The sequence below is a fragment of the Salmo salar genome, chromosome ssa04 (assembly GCF_905237065.1).
Source record: "Salmo salar chromosome ssa04, Ssal_v3.1, whole genome shotgun sequence".
Taxonomy (NCBI): Eukaryota; Metazoa; Chordata; class Actinopteri; order Salmoniformes; family Salmonidae; genus Salmo; species Salmo salar.
Genome location: NC_059445.1, coordinates 38,187,201 through 38,213,344, shown reverse-complemented (window position 1 = coordinate 38,213,344; position 26,144 = coordinate 38,187,201). Strand labels below are relative to the sequence as shown.

Below are 26,144 nucleotides of genomic sequence, written 5' to 3'. Positions count from 1 at the left end.
AATCATCTCGTGTGCCTCCGGAGAGGAAGTGTTCTTGGGCCAAATCAGTGCGCTCAGCATCGTCCTCCTCCCCCGTCTCTAATACGTGTATTTTTATACATCTCGTGAGAAAGCTGCATGAGAGCTCTTAATGCATTTTCCATGATTAGTTTGAGGGCGGGAAAGTCTTTGGAAACAGTCCTGCGTTGGAGTCGATCGGGAAGGTGGAGTGGAGTTCATGGAAATGTAACGGTAGGCTAATGCGTTGTCTGTGTTATTAGCAAGCCAAATACATGGCTCCCGAACTATTATCAAGGAACCATATTGTGTTTTTTATCATTTTGTTGTTTTTCGTAAACCCCAAATGTAGATGAACTGTGGTGAGAAAGTAAGAGAAAGCATCACCTTCCGGTCTGATAGACCTTACGGCAGATCAACGGTGCAAAAGCAGAGTATGGGAAATGATTTGGGACCATCTTTGTCCGTTTCTAAAGTCCCTTGGCGTTAAACAAGCAATATTTGAACTGTACAGCTCGTCACAGGCATTAGTTAAGGGACATGGAGGGGTCCTCAGCCAAGTTGTGGTGGGGGCTACGGCCGGGCGGGGCAGACGCTGTCCACCGCTCCTCAGGGACAGATGGCAGATAGGCGTTAATGCGCTGCTGAAACACTGCCTGACAGCCCTGGCATATGCCACCCGCTAATTATGGGGGTTCCCACCCCCACATGCTGTTTACTCATCACTCATTGACTTCTGTATGTTCTGTGGACATGCCATCGCATGTTTTCATCTCCGAGATCACAGGACAGAGCAATGAGATCAGAACCTTGCTCATACCCCTGTCCTCCTTTCATTTGACTCTGAGGGGACGGAGGAAGAGGGAGAGAGAGGGAGGTTGTGGTTAGGTGGTCCGTATTGGGTTGTCTCCTCTGTATTGTACACATTGTAGTTGATGGCCGCTCTCTCTCGGTCCTGCAAACTGAGGAGTCTCAATGAGCGATGTGTAAGGCGGAGGCGAGGGAGAGGTCCAATAGCAGGGATGAGGAGCGGATATGGGCCTCTGTGGCCATTCTAGTTGAGGCCTGTTCCACTGGGCAAGCAGCCTCCTCAGGAGCTGATCAATAATAGATGAAGTCTGCCAGACACACAGCATCAGCAGATGGGGGGGGGAAGCACAATGCTGGGTTGCCGGGGAGACATATGTGCAGACGCCAACCCCCATTCCACATCCAGAGTGGGACCCACCGTCAAGCTGCTTCCCCATGAAGCTCCCTCACTAAGTAGGGACAGACTGCAATTCCACCACTGATCAAATAGGAGCCAATGTATTCCAATGCATGATCCAAGTAGTCCTATTTCATCATCCTCCCTCAATAGCCTGATGAACCAAACTACTCAGTAATCTCCTCCATATGGACTAACTCTCACACACACATTTAAACAAAACAAATATATATCTTTTTGTGATTACTGATCAATTCATTTATACGTTTATAGTTAGTAGGTTTTGTTATCTGTTTTAACAAACTTTTTTTAATTTGTGCACTTGTGTATTGTATGTCGTTTTTTTGTGTGGTGTGGTTTTCATATAAGCCCTTTGGCTTCCAACCACACCTGCACACTTTTTTTTTAACCATATATTTTCTTTTCTTTGGTGCGATAAATTTAACTTAAACAAAAACTGTGTTTTAATTGATCTTGCACAGCCTCCCTAAAGGTATGGACACTGATCAGTATTGATACAGTAATAATTGAAGGCTGCGATGTGGATAGGTGATGAGTTTATTACATGACATGAAGAGGAAGGCAACACTGCAAGGCTATGTGGGCTTTGCTCGTGAAAGTGTCAGCTATCTCCTTATTGTCCGCTGCTTAATCTCTTCGAGCCAACCAGTTCGTCTCCACAGTGAATGCAAACCAAGACAATCCATCAATTGTCAGGACTGAATCAGTTCTGGGAAAAACGTGTGGACTGGGCAGGATTAGTGTCCCCTTTGGCACCATATTTCGAATGACGCTACGTCTCATGTTCCACAGTTGATTGTGATTTCGTCTGATGGTGCGATCATGCAAATCAGTTTTGATTTGTAATATATATCTTTGGGCTTTCGTGCATGTCGGAGGGCGAAATTCACTGTCTCCCGCTGAACTGACTGACAGACAGACTGACAGAAAGACAGACAGCTCTCTCCTCGTAATGATCATACTTCCTGCCAAACAAAAACCTTGCGTGGAAGAAAAAGTTGCAGGATGTCTGGAAAGACGTTTAGATAAAGCAGGAAAGGTCCACAGAGACAAAAGATAGTCAAAATGTGGTGAACCGGTTAACATCGTCTTGAACACACACACTTACAGTATCTATGTACCTGAACCGTATAGCATGGTGGCCAATGTTGAATCCTCATCAGTTACCCACTCGGACGTTTACAATATGCTGATGATATCAAGAAAACAAGTGTAGTCCATAACCAAGGCGTTTAGGTGTGACAGCTAAATAGTTGGCCATCTGAAGAAGAGTGCCTCACTGGCTAAATCTCAAGGGTCTAGCGCTGCCTCTCTCCCAGTAAAAACACTCCAGACAGGATATTCAGCCAGGCCTTAGAGGAGTGAACAGAGCGGAGAGAGGAAAGCCCTCTCTTCTCCAGAGCTGCTGACCAGAGCGTTATCGCCTGCAGACGTCTCCGCCGGGCCAGCAGGCTTGTTCAAACCATTCCCATAAACACGTGTTAATATGGTGGGAAGGCTGGTTGGAGAGTGTTGGTGCTGTTTGGTTTCGTGGTGATGATGTCATTTATCACAGGGTGACAGCCGCATACAACGCACTGGGAACCAGGGGCCGTTCCACCCCACTGTCTCGCCATATCAGCTCTTTGTGAGAATGTATAACAGAGAAATGCAGGCCAAGTCGTTCTTCACGCTCCCAGATCGCTCCAGTGTGCACAGACCTACACACACGTACACACACCTGCACGCACACACACTATAGAACACAAATAAAATGTGCAACATAAACTTGCGAAGAGAAATATTTTACTTGGACACTTCACACACACACACACACACACACACACACACACACACACACACACACACACACACACACACACACACAGAGTGACTAAAACAAGAGGGCAACATCATACATACTGTAGATGTACTGTCATAGGCCCATGTCTGGAGTGTAATCTCTTTTTTTTGCAAGCAAAGGTAAAAAAAAAAAACGAGAAAGGTCAAACTCTTCTCCCCTGTCCCTTTTCCAACTCGGTGTGTAAAGGTGTGTGTGCGTGTGTGTTCTCTGGGAAATAGTAGGTCTGCAGTGTGTGATTCATGCTTCTGAGAGCAGCGAGACGCGACTTGACATTTTCCTGCTGTGGTGTAGCCCAATTCTGGCTCCATGCTTCATTACATGGCGTTCCCCATACGAGGGCCGACCCAGTAAAAATAGCCTGGACTGGTTCAAGTGAGAAAAAAAGTTAACATTAGCACACTTCAGGTGCCCTTTGCCATCCTCGACCTCACCTCTCCTAACTGAAACTTGAATTCAGTCATTCTCAACGCACAACATGTACAGGCAAAGACACACACTAAGGAATGACCTGAACATGTCATTATTTTACAAATTCCCATCCAACCATTTTGACAGTCTCTAATGTGGAAGAGACATTTCTATCAACAGCGTTATTATAATGCAGTCACCCTCCCGTTTTGTAGTTGAGATCTAATCTGTAAATCATTAACGTGGGGATGTTTGTCTGCTCCAAATGGATAAACAAACTACAGTAAACAGTTCCTCCATTACCTCATCTACTCACTTCTTAGGGGGGAGGGGGAAGGGGGGGGGGGGTAACTAGGAGAGGAAACATTTCTAGACTGCTTTCTCTTCAAAACCCACACACCTATTATTCACTATTCCGTCTAGTAATGAAATTTACTGGCTGTTTTTTAATGGTGCCTGAAGGTAATCATCAGTTCCAAAGACACCCTGTAGACAGGCCCTTCAGTGGGCTGCTTTTCAAAGCTTTATCTGCTTGTGTTTATTTCAAGTTAAATGGCCTCAATTTAGTGCTAAAATGGGTGGTTTGGTATTGTTTTACCTTTATGTCTATAGTGTGTGTGTGTGTGTGTGTGTGTGTGTGTGTGTGTGTGTGAGCAGAAAATACAAGGAACACATGACATTGTAGGTGTGGGAAAACAATCCGCCCGCTGCAAATATCGCACCACAAACCAGCCACGGACACTTGTGCTGAATTGTTGTACAGTCTCTGAATGGTGAAGTCTCATGGGACTTATTTCTCCCCAGCAATGACTGAAGACCATCTGATCCCTCCTCCGTCCCCCAGCCCCACACCAGACCAGCAGGGAGACAGCTGAGACAGCTGTGGTGTGGCGCTGGCTGGTTGGAGGATATAACATGTGCCAATGCATCCAATTAAACCATTTCCCTTTGCCAAAGTCCATCTCTCTCATTCCACTATGAACCATTATCTCATGGTGGGGACTGGGTAGGCATGGCACCAATGGGAGGAGAATTAGTGAGGCAAAACATGTTCTTGATCATTATTTACGCATGCTTTATCTTGTTTTGAGGACGGATTGACAAATTATATAATTAAATTGAAATTCCAATGCTGCCTCTGCCATAATTCCAATCTCATTTCAGAACTTGTCAATAAGGCTGGGATTTTTGTCAACAATAAAGTAGATATGACCCACTGGGCACAAACTGGTTGAATTAACGTTGTTTAAATGTACACTGAACAAAAATATAAACGCAACATGTAATGTGTTGGTCCCATGTTTCATGAGCTGAAATAAAAGATCCCTGAAATTTTCCATACACACCAAAAGCTTATTTCTCATAAATTTAGTGCACAAATTTCTTTACATCCCAGTTAGTGAGCATTTCTCCTTTGCTAAGATAATCCATCAACCTGACATGTGTGGCATATCAAGAAGCTGATTAAACAGCATGATCATTACACAGATGCACCTTGTGTTGGGGACCACAAAAGGCCACTCTAAAATGTGCAGTATTGTCACACAACACAATGCCATAGATGTCTCAAGTTTTAAGGGATCGTGCAATTGGCATGCTGACAGCAGGAATGTCCACCAGAGCTGTTGCCAGATAATTTTATTTTCCTTTCTCTACCATAAGCCACCTCCAATGTTGTTTTAGAGAATTTGGCAGTTTGTCCAATCAGCCTCACTATCGCAGACCATGTGTAACCACACCAGCCCAGGACCTCCACATCTGGCCACTTCACCTGCGGGATCGTCTGAGACCAGCCACCCAGACAGCTGAAGAAACTGTGGATTTACACAACCAAAGAATTTCTGTCAGAAATCGTCTCAGGGAAGCTTATCTGCATGCTCGTCGTCCTCACCAGGGTCTTGACCTGACTGCAGTTTGGCTTCATAACTGAGTTCAGTGGGCAAATGCTCACCTTCGATGGCCACTGGCATGCTGGAGAAGTGTGCCCTTCACGGATGAATCCCGGTTTCAGCTGTACCGGGCAGATGGCAGACAGCGTGTATGGCATCGTGTGGGCGAGCATTTTGCTGATGTCAACGTTGTGAACAGAGTGCCCCATGGTGGCGGTGGGGTTATGGTATGGGCAGGCCTAAGCTACGGACAACGAACACAATTGCATTTTATCTATGGCAATTTGAATGCACAGAGATACCGTGACGAGATCCTGAAGTCCATTGTCGTGCCATTCATCCACCTCCGTCACCTCATGTTTCAGCATGATAGTGCACGGCCCCATGTCTCAAGGGTCTGTACACAATTCCTGGAAGCTGAACATGTCCCAGTTCTTCCAAGGCCTGCATACTCACCAGACGTGCCACCCATTGAACATGTTTGGGATGCTCTGGATCGTCGTATACGACAGCATGTTTCAGTTCCCACCAATATCCAGAAACTTTGCACAGTTATTGAAGAGAAGTGGGACAACATTCCACAGGCCACGATCATCAGCCTGATCAACTCTATGTGAAGGAAATATGTCGCGCTGCATGAGGCAAATGGTGGTCACACCAGATACTGACTGGTTTTCTGATCCACGCCCTACCTTGTTTTTAAGGTATCTGTGACAAACAGAGAAATCTGTATTCCCAGTCATGTGGAATCTATAGATCAGAGCCTAATGTATTTATTTCAATTGACTGATTCCCTTCTATGAACTGTAACTCAGTAAAATCTTTGAAATTGTTGCATGTTGCGTTTATATATTTCTTCAGTGTAATTTGTCAAGGTATTGTGACGTGGAATCTATGCGGAAAATACATTGGATTTGCAAGAAGTCATCAACTGTTGCTTTGGGGGTGACATTTCAACCACAGGTTTATGTCATCATGGTAACCAATTTTCAACATACACAAACCTCGTATAAAATATGTTGGATTTGTACCTTTTGAAACAACATCAGATCTTCAACATTATACCCACTATCATAAAAAAAACTATAGGCTGGGTAGCACCTCCTACTGGAGAGTTGATCTATTCACAACTATCCATTTGGTCTCCCATCCAAGGTTTTAACCATGCCCAGCTTTGATATTTGTCACTGACTTCTACCAATGTGATAACGATTATTGAGAGATCTCTTAATAACTAAATAGATTCACTGTTGCCATCGAAGACATTCCAAAGGGTAGGTTTAACAGAGAAAATGAAATGTAACCATACTTTATAAGTCCTATATTATCAATTATACTATTTAGGCCTACAGTTGAAGTCAGAAGTTTACATACACTTAGGTTGGAGTCATTAAAACTCGTTTTTCAACCACTCCACACATTTCTTGTTAACAAACTATAGTTTTGGCAAGTGGGTTAGGACATGTACTTTGCGCATGACACAAGTAATTTTTCCAGCAATTGTTGACAGACAGATTATTTCACTTATAATTCACTATCACAATTCCAGTGGGCCAGAAGTTTACATACATTTAGTTCAAAATTCCAGAAAATGATGTCATGGCCTTAGAAGCTTCTGATAGGCTAATTGACATCATTTGAGTCAATTGGAGGTGTACCTGTGGATGTATTTCAAGGCCTACCTTCAAACTCAGTGCCTCTTTGCTTGACATCATGGGAAAATCAAAAGAAATCAGCCAAGACCTCAGAAAAACAATTGTAGACCTCCACAAGTCTGGTTCATTTTCCAAACGCCTGAAGGTACCACATTCATCTGTACAAACAATAGTACGGAAGTATAAACACCATGGTGCGAAAAGTGCAAATCAATCCCAAAACAACAGCAAAGAACCTTGTGAAGATGCTGGAGGAAACAGGTACCAAAGTATCTATATCCACAGTAAAACAAGTCCTATATCGACATAACCTGAAAGGCCGCTCAGCAAGGAAGAAGCCACTACTCTAAAACCGCCATAAAAAAGCCAGACTACGGTTTGCAACTGCACATGGGGACAAAGATTGTACTTTTTGGAGAAATGTCCTCTGGTCTGATGAAACAAAAATAGAACTGTTTGGCCATAATGACCATCGTTATGTTTGCAAGCCGAAGAACACCATCCCAACTGTCAAGCAAGGGGGTGGCAGCATCATGTTGTAGGGATGCTTTGCGCAGGAGGGACTGGTGCACTTCACAAAATAAATGGCATCATGAGAAAGGAAAATGATGTGGATATATTGAAGCAACATCTCAAGACATCAGTCAGGAAGTTAATGCTTGGTTGCAAATGGGTCTTCCAAATGGACAATGACCCCAAGCATACTTCCAAAGTTGTGGCAAAATGGCTTAAGGACAACAAAGTCAAGATATTGGAGTGGCCATCACAAACCCCTGACCTCAATCCCATAGAAAATTTGTGGGCAGAACTGAAAAAGCGTGTGCGCGCAAGGAGGCCTAGAAATCTGACTCAGTTACACCAGCTCTGTCAGGAGGAATGGGCCAAAATTCACCCAACTTCTTTTGTGGGAAGCTTGTGGAAGGCTACCCTAAACATTTGACTCAAGTTAAACAATTTAAAGGCAATGCTACCAAATACTAATTGAGTGTATGTAAACTTTTGACCCACTGGGAATGTGATGAAAGAAATAAAAGCTGAAATAAATAATTCTCTCTACTATTATTCTGACATTTCACATTCTTAAAATAAAGTGGTGATCCTAACTGACCTAAGACAGGGAATTTTTACTAGGATTAAATGTCAGGAATTGTGAGAAACTGAGTTTAAATGTATTTGGCTAAGGTGTATGTAAACTTCCGACTTCAACTGTATATGTAGTATTTGTGAAGTCTTCAACAATTCAAACCAGGGTTCAACTTAAAATAGACAAAACATTTAGGGCTTCAAGCTTTAGTTACGTTTCCATCTCAACCAAAAAAATCTAAGTAAAAAAATGTATCACATCAAACTTCATTTAAATCTGTATCACGGAAGATACACGTTCAAATTTAGAGGTAATTTCCGATTTAGCCGATATATATGCAGCTTTTACCATGAATGCAGTCTCTGCAACTGCGGGAATATTGCCTGTAACTGTCAATCGTGCTATAAAGTGGATTTTCTGTGCTACTGACCCCTAAATCATTGGCACAAAATATATATCTCCTTCAAATGTGGATATTTGGTTGCATTGACAACCAAACACAATTCAACATCACTTTTGCAATACAGTTAAGGCTATCTTACTAACTAATGTTACATATTTTAAGGTTGAATAAATACTGTAAACACTTCCATGGCCACATTTTGAGTGTACTGTAAAACTATGTATGTCTTCTTATGAAATTATAGAAAGTGTTGATGTTCAAGATAGCATGCAAAGGTCTGTGGAGATCGTCACAATTGCCAGAATCATGAACAGCATTTTTGTACTTTTAATGTAATCTCAACCACAATCCAGGCCATTTGGATGTGCTATTAGATGAAGCAAACTGATAACACATTAAGCTGTTGTATAAAATGCAGAATATCTGACATTGTGTTCCCATTTGAACTTTGTTGTGCTATTAAATAGTTTTAAAGCTCAGTGATAACACATTGGGAATTCCCCAAAACTTCTGGCTATCTTTTTGAGTGTGTAAATAAAGGTTGAAATCTCTTTGATCAAAATCTCAAACAAAAATATTACCCAAATGTCCATGTTGAAATGACTGGGTGTACCAAGTGGGGAGTGCTTGTCAATTCCCGTATCGTCAGTCGCTGCTGCTGACAACTTTGGCGCACACACCGTGTATCTCAGCTAATTTCAATGCATTTGATTATTGATTTCTACTGTATTGATTTGAAGCTGTCAGGTGGGAACAGACTTTGTATTTCTCCCAGTTTATGTTTCCGTCACAGCATCATCACCATCTCTTCACACGCGGGCCGGTGACCCTGAGGAAGATATCTGAGAGATGGGGAACATGCGAAAACAGCTTTGGTTTACTTGTCAATACTGGAGTAGAGCGCTAACCCGAGGAGAGCCTTGTGCAGGTAGAAACCAGGCTGTGTTCCAACACCGTGTATTGATGACAGGCAATCGTTCAGGGCTACAGTGGCAAGATCTGTCCAAACAATTCCTCTGCAGAGAGGTTAAGTGACATCGATCCAGGATTCCGCTCATATTTCATCCCAGAGACCAATATTCTTAATTGACATGGATCTGCTGTTATTGATTACGCTCGAAGAAAAAGAGTGAGCGTGGAAGAAAAAAAAATGCACCTGCCCCACAAGTCAAGGTCGCAACTCCTTGTTTGATTCCCCTCTCCTTGTTAGTGTTAATCAAATCCTATGTTTTATAATGAAAATAATGCAAATTTTCCATTTTAATTCCACTGATCAAATAGCCCTCTACAGCAATTGTCTTTTCATTAAAGAAATCACTGATCATTAATTAAGCATTTTGACTACTTTACATAAAGCTTTAAGTGAGGAAGGGCAATCAGAAGCAGATCAAACGACCTGTCTCTAATTGAAGTGCAAAGCACCCCTTCTTCCCTCCTCCTCGTCCTTCCAGTAAGGCTCTCTGCCGGAAAGTCGACAGGACTCCCCCAGGGCTCCTTCACTCCTCACACCATGGGACTATAGCTGGCCGCTCTCCATCGCTCTCTCTTTGCTTCATCCTCCCAAAAGGTTCTCACTCAACGCGCTAGAAGAAATACGCTTTAGTGCGGCACTCACTCACACAGGGAAAACAGTTTCTTTGGAGGTGTGCGTGTTATTGCTACCTCAGACAGACAGACCCCAGCAAGCAGTGAAACAGAGGACACAGAAAACTTCAACAAAACACCTCTGAATCTAGAACTTTATTACTAAAAACCAACCAAAAAAAAAACCAACCAAATCTACCACAATGTCCAGAAGTATGTTTTATTGTTTTTGTGTTATGTGCAAGGCTGTGATGTGATACTATTATCATTAAAACAAGGTCAACAATTTTAGATAGCTGCCTGGTTGTGATCATGGTAATAATGAAATTCCCAAAATTCTTTAAAAATATATTTAAATTGGCAGCTTTTTTAAACCAGCAAGTGTAACTTTTTACCAGTGTCGTATCTACATGCATGCTTGCATCGGATGTGCATTGGGGTATTTCATTTTACTTTCGTTTTTTTTTTTCTCACTAAAAATGTATCCACTTTATTACGACGTCAGAATAGCAAACGCTAAAGCATTTTTTTTTTACATGTCTAAAAACGAAGGGGTTAAACAGAACAGGGGTTACTGTAATACTGTATTTATAACAGCAATAGAACCTTTGAACTGAACACAGCAACAGAGAAGCCTTTACAGGAGGAAGGGCTCTATAGGATAGAACTCAATATCTCTTTCTTTGTATCCAGACGGAGTTTTGAGTAAAACACACTTAAAATAAACACTGGAACAATGCAGTTTAGGGAGCGGACACATTTCTAAGTCAACAGACAGTAGTGACATTTTTCAACAATCCCCCCCCTCCCCCATCCACCCCGGACAAAAAAGAGGGGAAAAGCGTAGAAATTCAGAAACCATTTGAGTCCCTTTTACTTGATGATGAACAGGGGATAGAAGAAGAGAAGCACATTTTTGTCTTGAATTTGACATTTCACATCCTCCTTCAGGCTTTTGAGCTTTAGGAAGATATGATCCTATATATGCGCTGCAAGACTTGTGCTATTGGGGCATTGGAGGAATCAACAACTAATAACGAGAATAATAATAGCAAGAATAATTAATAACAATAATAATAATAACGAGAGGAAAATCGGCTTGGAGAGAAATAGGATAGAGAAGGAGGATAGGCTTCTGTATGTGCTTCACAGGGAGTAGAGAGAAATCCAAGACAGTTTTATTTTCAATGGTCCTTACTTTTTTCTCTCAAAGAGGGTAGAACAAAAGTAGTCAAAACAAGTAAAATAGAGGGATTTTTTACAAGTAGCTGAAGTGAGATGATGGGGCAGCAATAAGCGGCACTCCAGTGTTGCCTCTCACCCCACCACACCCTCTCTGCAGTCCTGTACATGAGTTTCAGGGGATGGTTTTGGGGATCCATTCCTCCCTTCAGTCATCCCTCTTCTCCACTCGTCCTCTCCCAGCCAAGGGCTCTGTCTCTGGGGAAGCCTGCAGCGACAGCCCTGGGCCAGGTCTAGAGAAGCTGGAGGTCTCTCTCAGTACATTATTGGAGGCTTGGTGTAGGGTCTGTTCTCTGTTACCGAAACAAAGAAACATCAGTTAATCAAGTGCTCCATCCACCCATCTTTACTCAGTGTCACACCGCCGTTTTATAGCTAATCTCAAGCTATTCTACACCTTTTGCCATGAGGCGGAGAGAAAATGTTGCTGTTTTAAAGCTAATTTCTTGCAATTCTACACATTTTGCCATAACCCAAAACACAATCAAAACAATCTGCATCCAACAAGTTTGTATACTCACAAGCTTGATGTAGTCAATAACTAAACTTTTTACTACTTTAATACACTATAAACTTATTCAAATGGGGGGGGGGATAGATACAGCACATAAAGTGCTTTCATTTCTAAACAGTAAAACAAATATGTATGAAATTACCCTAAAATAAAAGCTGACATTCTGTAGTGTTGTCTCATATGAAACATTTCATATCAAATCCAAAATGCTGGAGTATAAACCCAAATGTACAGCTTTTAACTTCACTGTTCAAATAAATACAGAGGGGAGTGTAAATAAAGATGTTTCTCTAGGAAAGTTGTTTACTCTCCAGAGTGTGTATATATTTCAAATCATGTGAAACTGAGTTTGTGATTTCTCAACTTCTCCACAAGCACGAGAACAAAAGTTCAAGAGCAACCAATGGATTTAGTATCTCCTTTAATCAAATGTGCATCAGGAATAATATGGGTGATTAATCATTTAGTGTTAGTTGTCAACAGGAGGGGACAGCTGAAAGAAAAACAGCTGGATAACAAAGTGACTGGAGTCAGCAGCTGCATGTTAATCTCTACATGGTAGTAAGCCACCGTCAGCTCCTCTCACTGGAGAGAGAGAGAGAGAGAGAGCCAGGATGGGCAATCACTGTGCTGTGCTAAGGAGAGTGGTTCTGCATGTTTGAAATGGGTTCTGGGAAAATAGAAAATACGACGGATCATCATCAAGACGGGGGGGAAAAAAAGCAATGTTTGGTGGTGTTGGAGGACAAGGCCCAGAAAGAGAGAAAGGGCTGGTGATGTGCTGTCTGTACTGTCAAGAAGAGAAGAGAAACCCTTCCTGGTTCTCTAATTGCATTCCAATGTCAATATGTACGGTCAAGATGTGACATTCGTTCTATCTGTTATGTTTAACCCTTCCCAGGGCAGTGTGAATAGAATAGATATGTGGAGGCAGAATGAGTGGTTTGTGTATGTTGCAACACCTCTGGGAGCCCTCCTCAGCAGCTCAATCCATATTTAACACGGCTCTGGCCCTCTGGCCCCATTCTTTTCTGCATAGACTGCAAACTGGCTAATTACAACAGATCTGGGACTGCCATAAAGCTTCACCTTGATAGTTCCTGCTCGCTCTTTTTTCATTGGGTTGCCAATTAGTGAGTTGCAAACTTTGGAAATGAATGATACCTAAGGGTCTCATTTGCTGTATGTACAGCACGTGTTTGGAACTAAAGCAGGTTATGAGATTTCGAGTTATCTGGGGGTCGATTGTTCATGCAGCTGAAGATGCTGAGCCGTTTGTTTCAGGAACAAGTGGTTGTGACAGGAGCCAGAGTGAAGCCAGGAGTGTCTTGGTGTAGTAACACCTTGAGTGTTGAGGTCCTCATCTATCCTTTCTGGGTCCTTGCCTTTGATTACTTTCTCCTGCCCCTCCCTCTTACTCTCCCCCTCTTCTCTTAATCGGCTTGCAAAATGATGTCACCTCCTTTTTGTATTCAGCAGTTTCTGTTACCTCCACTCATCTTGATTAATAAAACAGACGCAGGTCGGTGTAATAGGCCGTAACACACAGAGGAACCTGAGAAAGCGTAAAAAGCTTTTAGGCCCAGAAGTGGGGATCTCAGCAAGGACAATCAAACCTAATGAAATCAGTTGTCAGTGCTAAGCTTGCAAAACTGTGAAGTCCAACTTGGGAGTGAAGCGAGGTGTAATTAGATTTCTCCCAGTGTAATGGATAAATGCGGTGGGCTGTGGGGGTGGAGGGGCCGGACAACACACTCCTGACTGGAGCTCTTAAGCCCCTGTGGGAGAGAGTCGGTCGGCTCCCTGTCCCCAAACAGCCAGGAGCTCCAGGAGAGGCCCCACGTGCCCAGCCACAGCATCCCCACAGACAGACACCTCCGCTGGGCATGGCGGTAGTGGGGCGATGGACAGGCTGGTGGACTGGGACTGGACGTGCACACCACATCAGCATGGGATTCCAAGCTGGCACAGTTGAAACAGAGCTTATTTTAATAGCACTGTAACTCAGATTGATTGCTACATAGTGAATGCAATCATTGATAGGTAGGAGGGGGATAAGATCTAACGATGCTTTCATAATGGTAGCTCAGATCTAATCAGCCAGTCGTTATGAGGCTTGAATGCAATATTACTGAGATAATTATCCTTTCAAACTTTGGCCAAAGGAAAGTCCTTCAATGCAAACAGAAGAAGCATAGGAATAGGATAGATGTACTCGACCCGTTTTAAGCAGTAACACAGGAATTCAAATGTAATTGAAAACTCCTGTTGCTGCCTGTTGCTGTGGACGGTGCCCAATCGCTCCAGAGCATGACTGAAGGTAGGGAATGATTATAGTGTGACAGTGTCACCCACGCCTCTCTCTCTCGTCCTGTGCCCTGTGGAGGGCAGTGGAGCGTGAGGGAAGGTGCGCCGTCTGTCCCTCACATGGCCGTTGGCAGTTCTCCCTGCTGCCCTAAAGGTCAGGAACGAACATGGCCCGATAATCCCCTTCTCCACACTGTCATTAGTAACGGACAAATACGTGGACTTACAAGGCTGAATGTCAGATAATTATGTGTTGCGATAGGAAAACACAACAGTAAGTGGGATTAACATTGGAATTCTAAAGTTCTTACTACGCACAGCCAGCCTTGAAACATGTCTGTACGTCTACGTCCTTGACGTTATGGTTAGGAATTGAGGTTTTAGCTCCGAGAGGGGTTCCATATTTCGATAATCCTGACCAAGACCGCAGATTTAAACTAACCTGCAGACGACCCCCTCACACTGATTATGAACCCTGTCCTTAGAAAAGCAAACCCCCCCCTTCCCCCCCCCCCGAGCAGAGTAGCCTATTGATACGAGGAGAGGAGGGCCTTAACATTCCGCTGCGTGGCGATGCTGTCAGAAGCAAGAAAAATGGAGAGCCCTTTATTTGCAGACTGTGAAATTGGCTCTGAGAAAAACAATCTCCACCTTCTCATCTCCACTGAAACACTTTGCAGCACACTCACCGGATGTTCTGTAAACATATGTATTTATTCACCTATCGCAGCCCACATTTCAATAAGACGTACGGCAGAGTGTCTTTAATTCGCCTTCAGACATGTTGATAATAGGTTCCATTTATCAAACAGAACTTCAGCTGCGTTTTAGGGGGATCGGATGGGAGGGCGGAGGTGGAGAGGCAGGGGGTTCTACAAACAAAACTCGGAGAGAATGGAAGCGTGAAACGCATATGCAACAACATCAGTTTGTAATCTTATTCCGAGGGGCGGGGAGTCTTCAAAGAGGCCCAGGCGGAGAGCAGAGTGCTGACGGAGAGAGAGAGAGAGAGAGAGAGAGAGAGAGTCTCTCTGGTTTGTGTTTGCTGTTGTGTCACAAGGTACTGTGAAGAGGCACTAAGGCCCATGTGTGGAGCATGTGGAGGCCACAACGTCCCCCAACCTCATCAATCCCCGAATGTTGACCTCCACATGTGAGGGTACTTTCCGACATTAACAAGTTCATCCCAACGGTACTTTGTGGCGCACATATTGTGGTTTTATGACTATATTAGGAAACAGAGAGATATACCAAACCCGCGCTCCTTCACCATGCTACCTCACCCCCTAGCTCTGGTTATATCCATGTATGAATATCTTCCGTCCATGGTTCTAACGTGATGCTCCCAGTAGAGTGCACCGCCAACTACACCGAGTCACTTTTTACTTGTAAAAATGTCAATTTCTTTAATGCTTACCTTACCTATGTTTGTCTTGTGTAACTGCCAGCTTTTCTATGAGCGCTGGAAATCGCTCGTTTTTTTTTTATATGATATGTGACGTCTGTCAAATTGCGCCCCGCAATCCACTGTTTTAAAATGGAGTATGAAGTAGGAGATTTCAAACCTGCGCTACCACTCGGTCACTTCATAAATATGCATTCTTTAATGCTTACCTGTGCTTGTCCTGATTGTGTCCCCTGCCAAAAAAAAATATAAATTGTCTGTGAAATGACGGGCTGCTCCTTCTCCATTCACAAACAACGCTGCGTAAAATGTTACTTACATTGTTTTTTAAACGAAGGATATCAGCACCCAAAGGAAAGCTCTCAGTTACACAGGACAAACATAGGTACAAGGTAAGCATTAAAGAATGGACATTTTTACAAGTATCGACTGATAGTGACTTGATGTAGTTGGCGGTACACACTTCTGGGAGCATCACAACTTAACTCCGTAGATAACATTATACACTGAGTGTACAAAACATTAGGAACAACTTCCTAATATTGAGTTGCACCCCCTTTTCCCTCAGAACAGCCTCAATTCGTCAGGGCATGGACTCTACAAGGTGTCAAAAGTGTTCCACATGAATGCTGGCCCATGTTGACTCTAATGCTTCCCTCAGTTGTGTCAAATTGGCTGGATGTCCATTGGGTGGTTGACCATCCTTAATACACACAGGAAACTGTCTGAAAGACCCAGCAGCGTTGCAGTTCTTGACACACTCAAACCGGTGCGCCGGGCACTTACTACCATAACCTGTTCAAAGGCACTTAAATATTTTGTCTTGCCCATTCACCATCTGAACGGCACACATACACAATCCATGTCTCAAGGCTTAAAAATCTTTTTTATTTAACCTGCCTCCTCCCCTTCATCTACACTGACCCGAAGTGGATTTAACAAATGACATCAACAAGGGGTCATAGCTTTCACCTGGATTCAGCTGGTCAGTCTATGTGATGGAAAGAGCAGGTGTTCCTAATGTTTACTACACTCAGTGTATCAAACACAGGAGTTAAGTCATAGCTACCTGACCCCCCCCAGATCCCAGAGACCGAGAGGGAGCTTGAACCAGGGGCGTGCTAATGCTTACCCTGTACAGCCGAGTTCTCCTGCTGGCTGCCGTTATGCTCCGGCTCAACCTCTGGTATCACTGCCTCTGAAATGGAACACAACAATTAGGACTGCTACTTCTTACCTATCTTCTTACCTATCTAGCCTACATCTTACAGTCTAGACAGTCTCCGGCGTAACCACATATACCAGGTGGAGGAGAAATTCTATCCAAAAGACAAATTATGTTTTAAGTGGGGGGGGGGGGGGATCGTACGGAAACGGGGATAAGATTGAGATAGGTTTTCTGCAAATAGCATGAGAAGTAGCCTGATTGTTCACACAATAATGTATTAGCCCCGACAACGTCAGATGAAAGGAAACCCAATGCATTTCTTCTAATAAATGCATGTTTAATCAGCCTTGGAAATAATTGCTCTGCCCTCTGAAATGTTTGCAGATGTGTGCCGTGCTCTTGATTCCGTTTTTTCCCCCCCCTTCTCTGCTCCTGGTACGATATTCAGAAATAAACAACTGAAAATGAGGAGCTATCAAAACAATTTGCCGTTTTAAGCGTTTGCATTTACAGCGTTTATGATAAGTATCTGTATCCATTTCCTCCCAGGGCAACAATGCTAATACGCTGGGAGTGATAAGCACTAGGACATGAATGAAACTATCTGCATCGCTTTACAGAGAAGAATGAGGAAGACAAGTACTGGATTAAAAAAAGAGATGGGGGAGGGGGAAATGAGAGAGGGAGATGGAAAGGGCAGGGGAAAGAACTTAAGAATGGGATGAGAGAGTGAAAAAAATATAATAAAACTAGATGAGAGGAGAGTTAAAGAGGAGGAGGAGAGGGGAGTATTGAGGCCTACCGTTGAGACTCATGCAGAGGTTCTCTGGGGAGGTGGCCGTTTTGAGGGCCTGCTCCACCTGCTCGCGACGCTTGGACTCAAACTCCAGAGCCTCCTGCAGTTTTCTCTTAGCCTTCTTCTCCTTCTTCAGACGCTTCTGAATGGTGGCTGCACAGGGACAGAGGGAGGGAGAGAGGGGGGAAGATAGCCAGTGAGTTGACAGGCTCACCTCGACTGAGTCAAACTGAGAGAAAAAAAACGTTGCATCAGTGAATCCTTAGTGCTGCCTCCCAGTACTACAACAGCTAGCTTAGCCGCCAGCCTAGCTTAGCCTAGCCCAGAGCTGGCCGCTAGACTGTCTCCAGTTGGCAGCTCTTGGGGGTGCCGATTCTCCACAAATTAACAGCCAAATAAAAAGCGTGTTCCCAGTAAAGAGGAACCAACGGCACCATGCAGAAGCACCAGCTCTGCCCTGTCTAACTCAGAGCTGCTAACACCTCTAATTACACACAGCTGATTGGACAAATCATCACTTTACTGCCTCTCTATTAAAATACACATTTGAATAACAGGCAATGAAATAACAGCCATGGTTAATAGATAATCAGTGTCTGTACATATTGTTGGAGTTGTTACCGAGACGACTAATTGCCTTAATTTCTTGGCCGGGGTTGAAGATGCACAACTCAAATCTAAATCAGACACGGATGTGTGCCAAGTCCAGTATAGACGCAAGCACATATTCCTTTGACTGGGTTTTGATTTACTGTATGTATGTATTCATGTATTCATTCCCACTGCCAGGTCTCTTTCTCTCACTCAATTCAATGGGGCTTTATTAGCATGGGAAACGTGTTTACATTTGCCAAAGCATGTGAGAAGAAAAAAAAAAACAATAGGCAAAAGTGAGAAGACACGAAACAACATTTACGACAAACTACCAGACAATGAACAGTAAACAAAGGTTTAGAAAACGCGAAAGACATTTCAAGTGTTATATTATCAGCTATGCACAGTGTTTTAGCAATGTGCAAATTGTTGTGGTACGAATAGTAGCGGAGGATAAATAAACAGATACATTTTATGTTTGTGTTCCACTGGTTGCCCTTTTCTCATGGCAACGGGCAACAAATCTTTCTGCTGTGACGGTATTTCGCCTGACAGATATGGGAGTTTATCAATGTTTGATTTGTTTTCAAATTCTTCGTGGGTCTGTGTGATCTGGGGGAATGTGTCTCTAATGTGGCCATACATTTGGCAGGAGGTTAAGGAAGTGCAGCTCAGTTTCCACCTCGTTTTGGGAGCAGTGTGCACATAGCCTGTCTTCTCTCGAGAGCCAGGTCTGCCTACGGTGGCCTCCCTCAATAGCAAGGCTATGCTCACTGAGTCTGTACATAGTTAAGGATTTTCTTAATTTTTGGTTCAGTCACGGTGGTCAGAAATTCTTCCACTGTGTACTCTCTGTTTAGGGCCAGATAGCATTCCAATTGGCTATGTTTTTTGGTTGACTCTTTCCAGTCTGTCAAATACTATAGTTCTCTTTTTGCTTTCTCAAAATTTGGTTGGGTCTAATTGTGTTGCTGTCCTGGGGCTCTGTTTGTGTTTGTGAACAAAGCCCCAGAACCAGCTTGCTGAAGCTACTCTTCACTAGTTTCATCTCTCTGTAGGTGAGGGCTCTGAAGCTACTCTTCACTAGGTTCATCTCTCTGTAGGTGAGGGCTCTGAAGCTACTCTTCACTAGGTTCATGTCTCTGTAGGTGAGGGCTTTGTGGTGAAATGTGTGGGCATCGCTTCCTTTGAGGTGGTTGTAGAATTGAACATCTCTTTTCTGGATGTTGCTGACTAGTATAGTGATAACTAGCGGGTAAAGTCCTCATTCTGCTCTGCAGACATTGATTGGGGTTTTGCGTTGTACCCAAATAATATCTTTTCTGAATTTTGCAATTGAGTGCTTGTCCCATTCTGTGAATTCTTGGTTGGTGAGTGGACCCCAGACCTCACAACCATAAGGGGCAATGGGTTCTACTGATTGAAGTATTTTTCGCCAGATCTTAATTGTTATGTTGAGTTTTATGTTCCTTTTCATGGCGTAGAAGGTCCTTCTTGCATTGTCTCTTAGTTCATTCACAGCGTTGTGGAATTTACCTGTGGTGTTGATGTTTAGGCTGAGGTAGGTATCATTTTTGTGTCCTCTAGGGCAACGGTGTCTGGATGGAATTTGCATTTATTATCTTGGCTTCTGGACCTTTTTTTTGGAACACCTGACAGCAACTGTGCAGAAGATCTAGGTGCTTCCCCTCCTTGGTTTGGTGACAGAAGCACCAGATCATCTGCAAACGGTAGACATTTGATTTTCGAGTCCAGTAGGGTGAGGCCGGGTGCTGAAGACTGTTCTAGTGTTCTCGCCAATTCATTGATATGTATTCATTGCTATACGGTAAAGGCATCTCTCTCTCTCTCTCCTACCTCGGCTGTGTAGTTCGGAGGTGAGCTGTCTCTCCAGACTCTCTCTCATCTCTCTCTCCCTGTAGAGCTCCATCTTGAGCTCCTTCCTCTCCTGCTGGACTTGTTTCTCCTGCACGCGGGCGTTGTCCACCGCTACCTTCAGCAGGCCCTGCGCCGCCCGAGGGACAGAGAAAGGAGCGCAGCACTTTAACCTTCAACTCCACCACTAACCGCCAGAGCACCATAACACACACATGCGCACACACACACACACAAACACAGAACACCACACAGCAGCACCCACTCCCACCAGTGCCACTATTCCATGACATAAAGAGTGCGTCTCTACCTGGATGTTGGTGAGCAGAGTCTCCACAGAGTTGAGTCCGTCGGCGAAGAGGAAGGGGGCAGGGAAGCCTGGAGGCAGGGTCTGTCCTCCCAGGGGCATCTTCTCAAAGCCTGGCTTCATCATGGGCAGGGCCAGCTGCGCCTCATCTGCTTAACACGACACACAATAGACCTGGGCTTACAACCAGCTTTATCACACGTCACGGGGCTGTTAAAATAAAACTGATGCACAAACACACATTCCCTCCCATTCACAGGACCATACGAACAGTTTAATAAAGCTAAAAGCATTGCTGATGGGAGACAGCAGAGAGGGAAGCAGCGTGTGATGGTGTGTGAGGACGACGCCTGTATGTCCTGCACAGCCTCTCTCTGAAGAGTGGTTCATCTATAAGGAGCAGAGCGCAAACCCCCAGATCAGAGCAGAGTATCACCACGGAGACAGCTACCGAACAGCAAAGAGCATCATATTTTACCTTCCCACAGCCCTCTCTATCCTCCCACCCTCTCCTTCCATCCCTCCCTCCCCCACCCACAGAAGGAACGACAGGCCCGCGGTCCAGGGGAAAATAGATAGAAGCCTGAGAGTGGCTCGAGCCATGATTCACCCGGATAATCTGGCTCGGCGAGATGACACCAGCCATCCCGGCTTCCCGGGGCAAGACAAATAGGACAGCCAGGGTGGGAATTGTGATGACAGTGTATCACGGGTCACATCGATTTCCCGCTGCGCTCCCAGGCTGGCCAGATAACCCTGCACTCCATTCTGCCCATTGTTCATATTCCACCTGTCCCACAAGCAATAAATTTCCCCCTGTACTGGAAAGGGCATTAAAGTAAAGAGAGGGAGAGGGAACGAGAGAGGTGGAGAGAGAGAGGTGGAAAAAAAGAGAAGAAGAACCCCCCCCCCACACACACCCCCCAACGGTTTGACAGTCTGTGATTAAGTTTTTCGTACCGACTGAAAGTGGTTCGCAGATCAAGGTCACACAGATATAGTGTGAAGCGGAGAGGATTGTGTGTGTGTGTGTGTGTTAAGAGAGACAGAGATAGAGAGTGATAGGGAAAGAAAGGGGGAAAAGAGAGAAGAAAAACAGTGAGAGAGGTGCGAGGTGAATCCTTAGATAAACTGAGAATCAGTGGGAAGATTTTCAGAGTTCAAAAATGGCATCTGCCAAACAGAGCATCAGTTCCCATCTTTGGCCTTTGTAATGGACCTGGTCAAAGGCTCTGTCTCCCCCCTGCCTCCTCACCCCTTCTCACCCCTCCTCACCCCCACACCTGGCCCTCTATAGGACTGCTTAACAGCTCATCTGCACCCCTGTCACAGAGCCTCTCTGGTCCCTTGCATTAAAAGAAAACTCTACCCCAAAACGACTGTATCTTTTGGTATTGCTTTCAGTAGTCCATTGTTGATATAGTCCCAAAGTGTTTTGCATGTCAGCAATCAAGTTTTCAGGATATGTAACTTTCAAAATACAGAAATCTGACCAGATGTCTTTATTTTTTAAAGTTACATATCTTAAAAACTTGATTGCTGACATGCAAAACATTAATTGGGTTACTCCTAAAAGCAGCTCTGTACTCTACTGTGTGCCCCAGCACCTCCCTCCCTCCCTCCCTCCCTCCCTCCCTCCCTCCCTCCCTCCCTCCAGTAGGCTCTCTACACCTAATTACTACTCTCTTTTAAACGACAGATTTATCTTGCTGCTGCTGCTGATAGCACACAATTCAATTCATTTTATTCCGTGGGCAAAGAGGGGGAGAGGGCTGGCCCGTGACATTTACAAAGTGCCCTGGTTCTGTCTCAGGTCACTGTAATGCGCACAAGTAATGATGCAGGGTGTGTATGCCGCCTACAGTGTTCTCTGTGCGTACGATATGTGTGTGTGTGTGTGTGTGTGTGTGTGTGTGTGTGTGTGTGTGTGTGTGTGTGTGTGTGTGTGTGTGTGTGTGTGTGTGTGTGTGTGTGCGTGTGTGTGTGTGTGCGCGCACGTCCCCCACCTGGAGAACATGAACAGCGTTCAGCCCAACTGTGCTGTAACATTAGAGAGATGCGAAACAGCTATTGAACAACACTTGACTGGGAATCAGGTTTCTTTGAAGGACCATGATGAACCAATGACGTGGCTTCAGAACCCTCCACTTACCACCCCCCCACAACACACAAACAGAGCAAACAAATAAATAAATGAACAAACAAAAAGAAGGGGGAAGCGCTGTTTCCTTTTAACTCAACGCATGAATCGATCAATTATTTAACAATCGAGCCTTTTATTTGCCCCTAAAAATAAAGACAATGTAAAGTTTCTGAAAAGAAGAAGAAGAAAAAACCCAGAGGTTTCAACAAAAGGAGAGCTCTTTGAAAAGTGGGCTGAATCCATCAACTCTCATTGCAAAGCTCTCAGCAGAAAGAGGAAAACAACTAAAACGGGGAAAGGAAGGGAAACGGTTAAAACGGGGGAGAGAACGCTCCAGTGTTCTGCTTCAGAAGGCTGAGTTCTTTACCTGCACGCTCTAAGAGCTGTCACAGTGGCGCTGTAAGGACTTTGTCATTTTATAGAATGGCTCTGTCCCAGATGTGAATAGAACATTCCCGACTGTGTGTCCACCACCGAGAACCTTCTTCATCCAGTCTTACCAGAAGTGGCTCTTATATCCATAACACCATATGGGCGAACAGATGCCCAGGCAAGGATAGGCATAGAGGAGAAAAGCCCATAAAGCATCCACAGCAATATCCCATCTACACACTCTCCGTACTCTGGCCCAATTTACCCCCAGCAGCATATTTTCTCCGACTCCCCCGGTGCTGTTTGCCTCCATGTGATGTACTTGTTTATTCATTTCACTACATGTGTAGCCGAGCTGTCTGCTGAATATTCAATAGCAGCCAATTAGATGGTGATTTAGGCCAGCCCTGGTGGGTACCATGCGATTGTCAGGCCTACAAAAAAAACGTCAGGCAGAGAGAGAGAGAGAGAGAGAGAGAGAGAGAGAGAGAGAGGGAGGGAGGCCTCACTGTGGCTTTTACATAGGATCAAGGAAGGTAAATAATTATAATGACGACCAAGTTGGATATCAAAAAGACAGACAGAAAAGGAATAATTAGGGTTTGGGAGTTTCATGTCAGGTAGATATTTACACATTTTGGTACACGTGTTAATTATATCAGATGCATAATCATGACTCTAGCAGGACATGGGATACAGCAGGATACATAGTGTTAGAACAGGTGACCCACTTCCCTGGCCTGCTCCATCTTCTTTTGCTGCTCTGTAGGCTGCACCGGGCCCTGTCTAGAGTAGAACACTCCACATCCTTACGCTATCTGCTTTGCAGGCTCACTAATCACCATACAGACCAGACCTGGGGACAAATACGCCAATGTATTTCCTGTGTCTAAATGGCATCCACATAATAAACCAAAAAAAAATGTAAGATGCAATTGAAAAGTAAACCTGGCTCTTTGTTCCACTCTTCCTCTCTGCCCGGCACCTTATCTCAATGGCGCCCCCTTGTGTTCCATCCTCTTTTCCCCCAAAACTTGTAATCACCTGGCAACAGCACCCTTCAGTCTGCTCTCCAGCACAGAGGCTCCACTGTGTTTAAGTGGACTGATAAATGCACAGCGCTGTTCAGTCATTCGACTCCCCCAGCGGCACTTACGTGTATCACAAACCCAGGATCAGTCTCCAGCAGCTGGCAGAGCAGAGAGAGGCAGAGTATTCAATACCACCCCCCACCCCCACCCAACACACCAAGCAGTCGTGATGAAGCACAACTCACAGGAGGGGCAGGAAGGGAGATGGATCTCTTCCCTGCCAACTATCTATTTATTCCCAACAAGATGGCAGGTTTTGACAACAGGCACCCAGGGAGCCATAAAGCTCTGGGAACCAAATGTCTTGATGATATTTATAGTGCTCTCAGAGAAATACTCCAATCAAACAGGACTCAGAGTATTGGCAGGAGGAAGAGACTCCAGGGGTAGCTCTTTTCTGCTCGGATCGACACACACACACACACACACACACACACACACGCACACACACACACACACATACAAACACGCAAACAAACACACACACACACACACACACACACACACACAGACACACCTGCTTCTGCTGGAGCTTTTACTGTTCTGGAATTGGAACTATATGATCAAACATTCACACTTTAGACTCCAGTATGTCAACAATGTCTGTTTTTGCCAATTACCAATTAGGAAGAGATGTGGGATGTTGTAATGAGACGTTTGACAAATCTGGTGTTAACAAAATAGTCTGCCAAAATGAAGCTGGAAGTGAATTGGCATGCCTATATGTTTTTCCTGCATTTCATCTAATACATTTAAAGTGGCAATCAGCAGTTGAAACAATGAAAAAAAGCATCTTCCCTGCCCCTGTTTTGGTAAAAAGCTTTGGGATGGGGTTGGAGAAATGTAACCACCTCAAATCCACTGACAGAGTTACAGATACAAGGACTGGCCATCCGTGATATCAAAATGATAGTTTTAACCATGTTTTGATGCGGTTTGTTTACATTTACTTTCAACTGTCGTACTCGTGGAGTGCGACAGTTGAACTAAGCTCATGAGGCATTTATAAGTCATATTTTTCAAGAGTCAATGGGTACATATCATTAATGAATACGTCTAAATAATGGATGCTGCAACTACAGATTGCCCCTTTAATATTTTTTTTGAAGCTAGTTTCCATGGAAGTGCCATGACAACTGTGTGACATACTGGCGATAGATGGACACTTCTGTGGGTGCAGCACCCTTACAACCAAGTATGAGCTCTACTCCCCCCCCCCTATATCCCATGTTGTCCCTTGGACCCCCATCACCCCTAGGGTCTAACCTATTCATCTACTCCACTACTTCCAAATAATCCTAAAGGCCACATTTTCCCCCCTGACTTTAAACAAGACAAACCCCCTGAACGACAGGCTGGATTGAGAACAGTCTGGAAGTGCATTAAAACCAGGCTCACAACGGAAGAACAAAAAAACAACAAAAAAAACCAAGGTGAACTTAATGAGCTTAACCAAGTCAAGAAGGAATGGCCAATGTTCATTATTTTCCAAAGATGAAAGCATGACAATAAAAGTGAAACTAAAGAACAGGGCCGGGGAAGTGTGTGTGGGGGTCCTTTTATTATATTTTAACTGCCATACGTGGAAGTCGACATATACTAAATTGCTAAAGCACTAAAGATAAAGAATTGAAGGAATGTAAATTAGCGCTGAGTGCCGTCTGTGAGCTGCAGTCAGGCCCATAAAGCTGGCACTGCATTGATCTCTGCCCTGAAGGTAGCTAGCTAGCGTTCTGGTCTGTAAGGACTGCTGTGAACGCACACAGCACAACATCACAGAGCACCTATGTGTCCATTACATTATGGAAAAAGATTGATTTCAGGAAAAGTTTGTTCTAATTCACAGAACTCATGTGGGAATTCCCACTTCAAAACTTGTGTCTGATGAAAAAAAATGGGAGACAGCAATTTAGGTGGACAAACATAAACAGGAAGTGTGCAGGTAAATACATAACTAAACACGTTCAAAGGGATAAGAGGCTCTGTGTGTTTTCTTGCTTAATGCACCAACCTCCAGCTAATGAATATTCATAGATCAAATGAACCTTAATGAGGTATCTCTTCTCCCAATTAGCCTTTGAGTAGTGATATGAGGAATATTAAGTGAGAGAAATACTGGGTCAACACTTCTCTGGACCAGGAGAGATGAAGAGCTGAGAGAGAGGCAGAGAGAGGCAGAGAGAGGCAGAGAGAGAGAGAGAGAGAGCGAGAGAGAGAGAGAAAGAGAGAGAAAGCGAGA

At 44.2% G+C, this 26,144-nt stretch overlaps 1 protein-coding gene across 7 annotated transcripts in view; it reads right to left on the bottom strand.

Annotated features, from left to right (window-relative positions):
• Nucleotides 1-10,228: 10,228 nt before the first annotated feature.
• dacha (dachshund a) overlaps nt 10,229-26,144 on the bottom strand; it is a 129,936-nt gene continuing 114,020 nt past the window's right edge. For 4 of the 7 annotated variants that reach the window (XM_014195976.2, XM_014195972.2, XM_014195977.2 and 1 more), the window contains exons 8-12: nt 20,303-20,448; nt 19,975-20,131; nt 17,530-17,676; nt 16,692-16,757; nt 10,229-11,626 (exon numbers count right to left, since the gene is read on the bottom strand). In XM_014195976.2, coding sequence (XP_014051451.1) covers nt 11,589-11,626; nt 16,692-16,757; nt 17,530-17,676; nt 19,975-20,131; nt 20,303-20,448 — 554 coding nt within the window. In that variant the 3' untranslated portion in view covers nt 10,229-11,588. Of the gene's footprint in view, nt 11,627-15,742; nt 15,793-16,691; nt 16,758-17,529; nt 17,677-19,974; nt 20,132-20,302; nt 20,449-26,144 lie in introns of those variants that run through there. The other 3 variants (XM_014195974.2, XM_014195978.2, XM_014195973.2) reach the window with 2 other exon arrangements.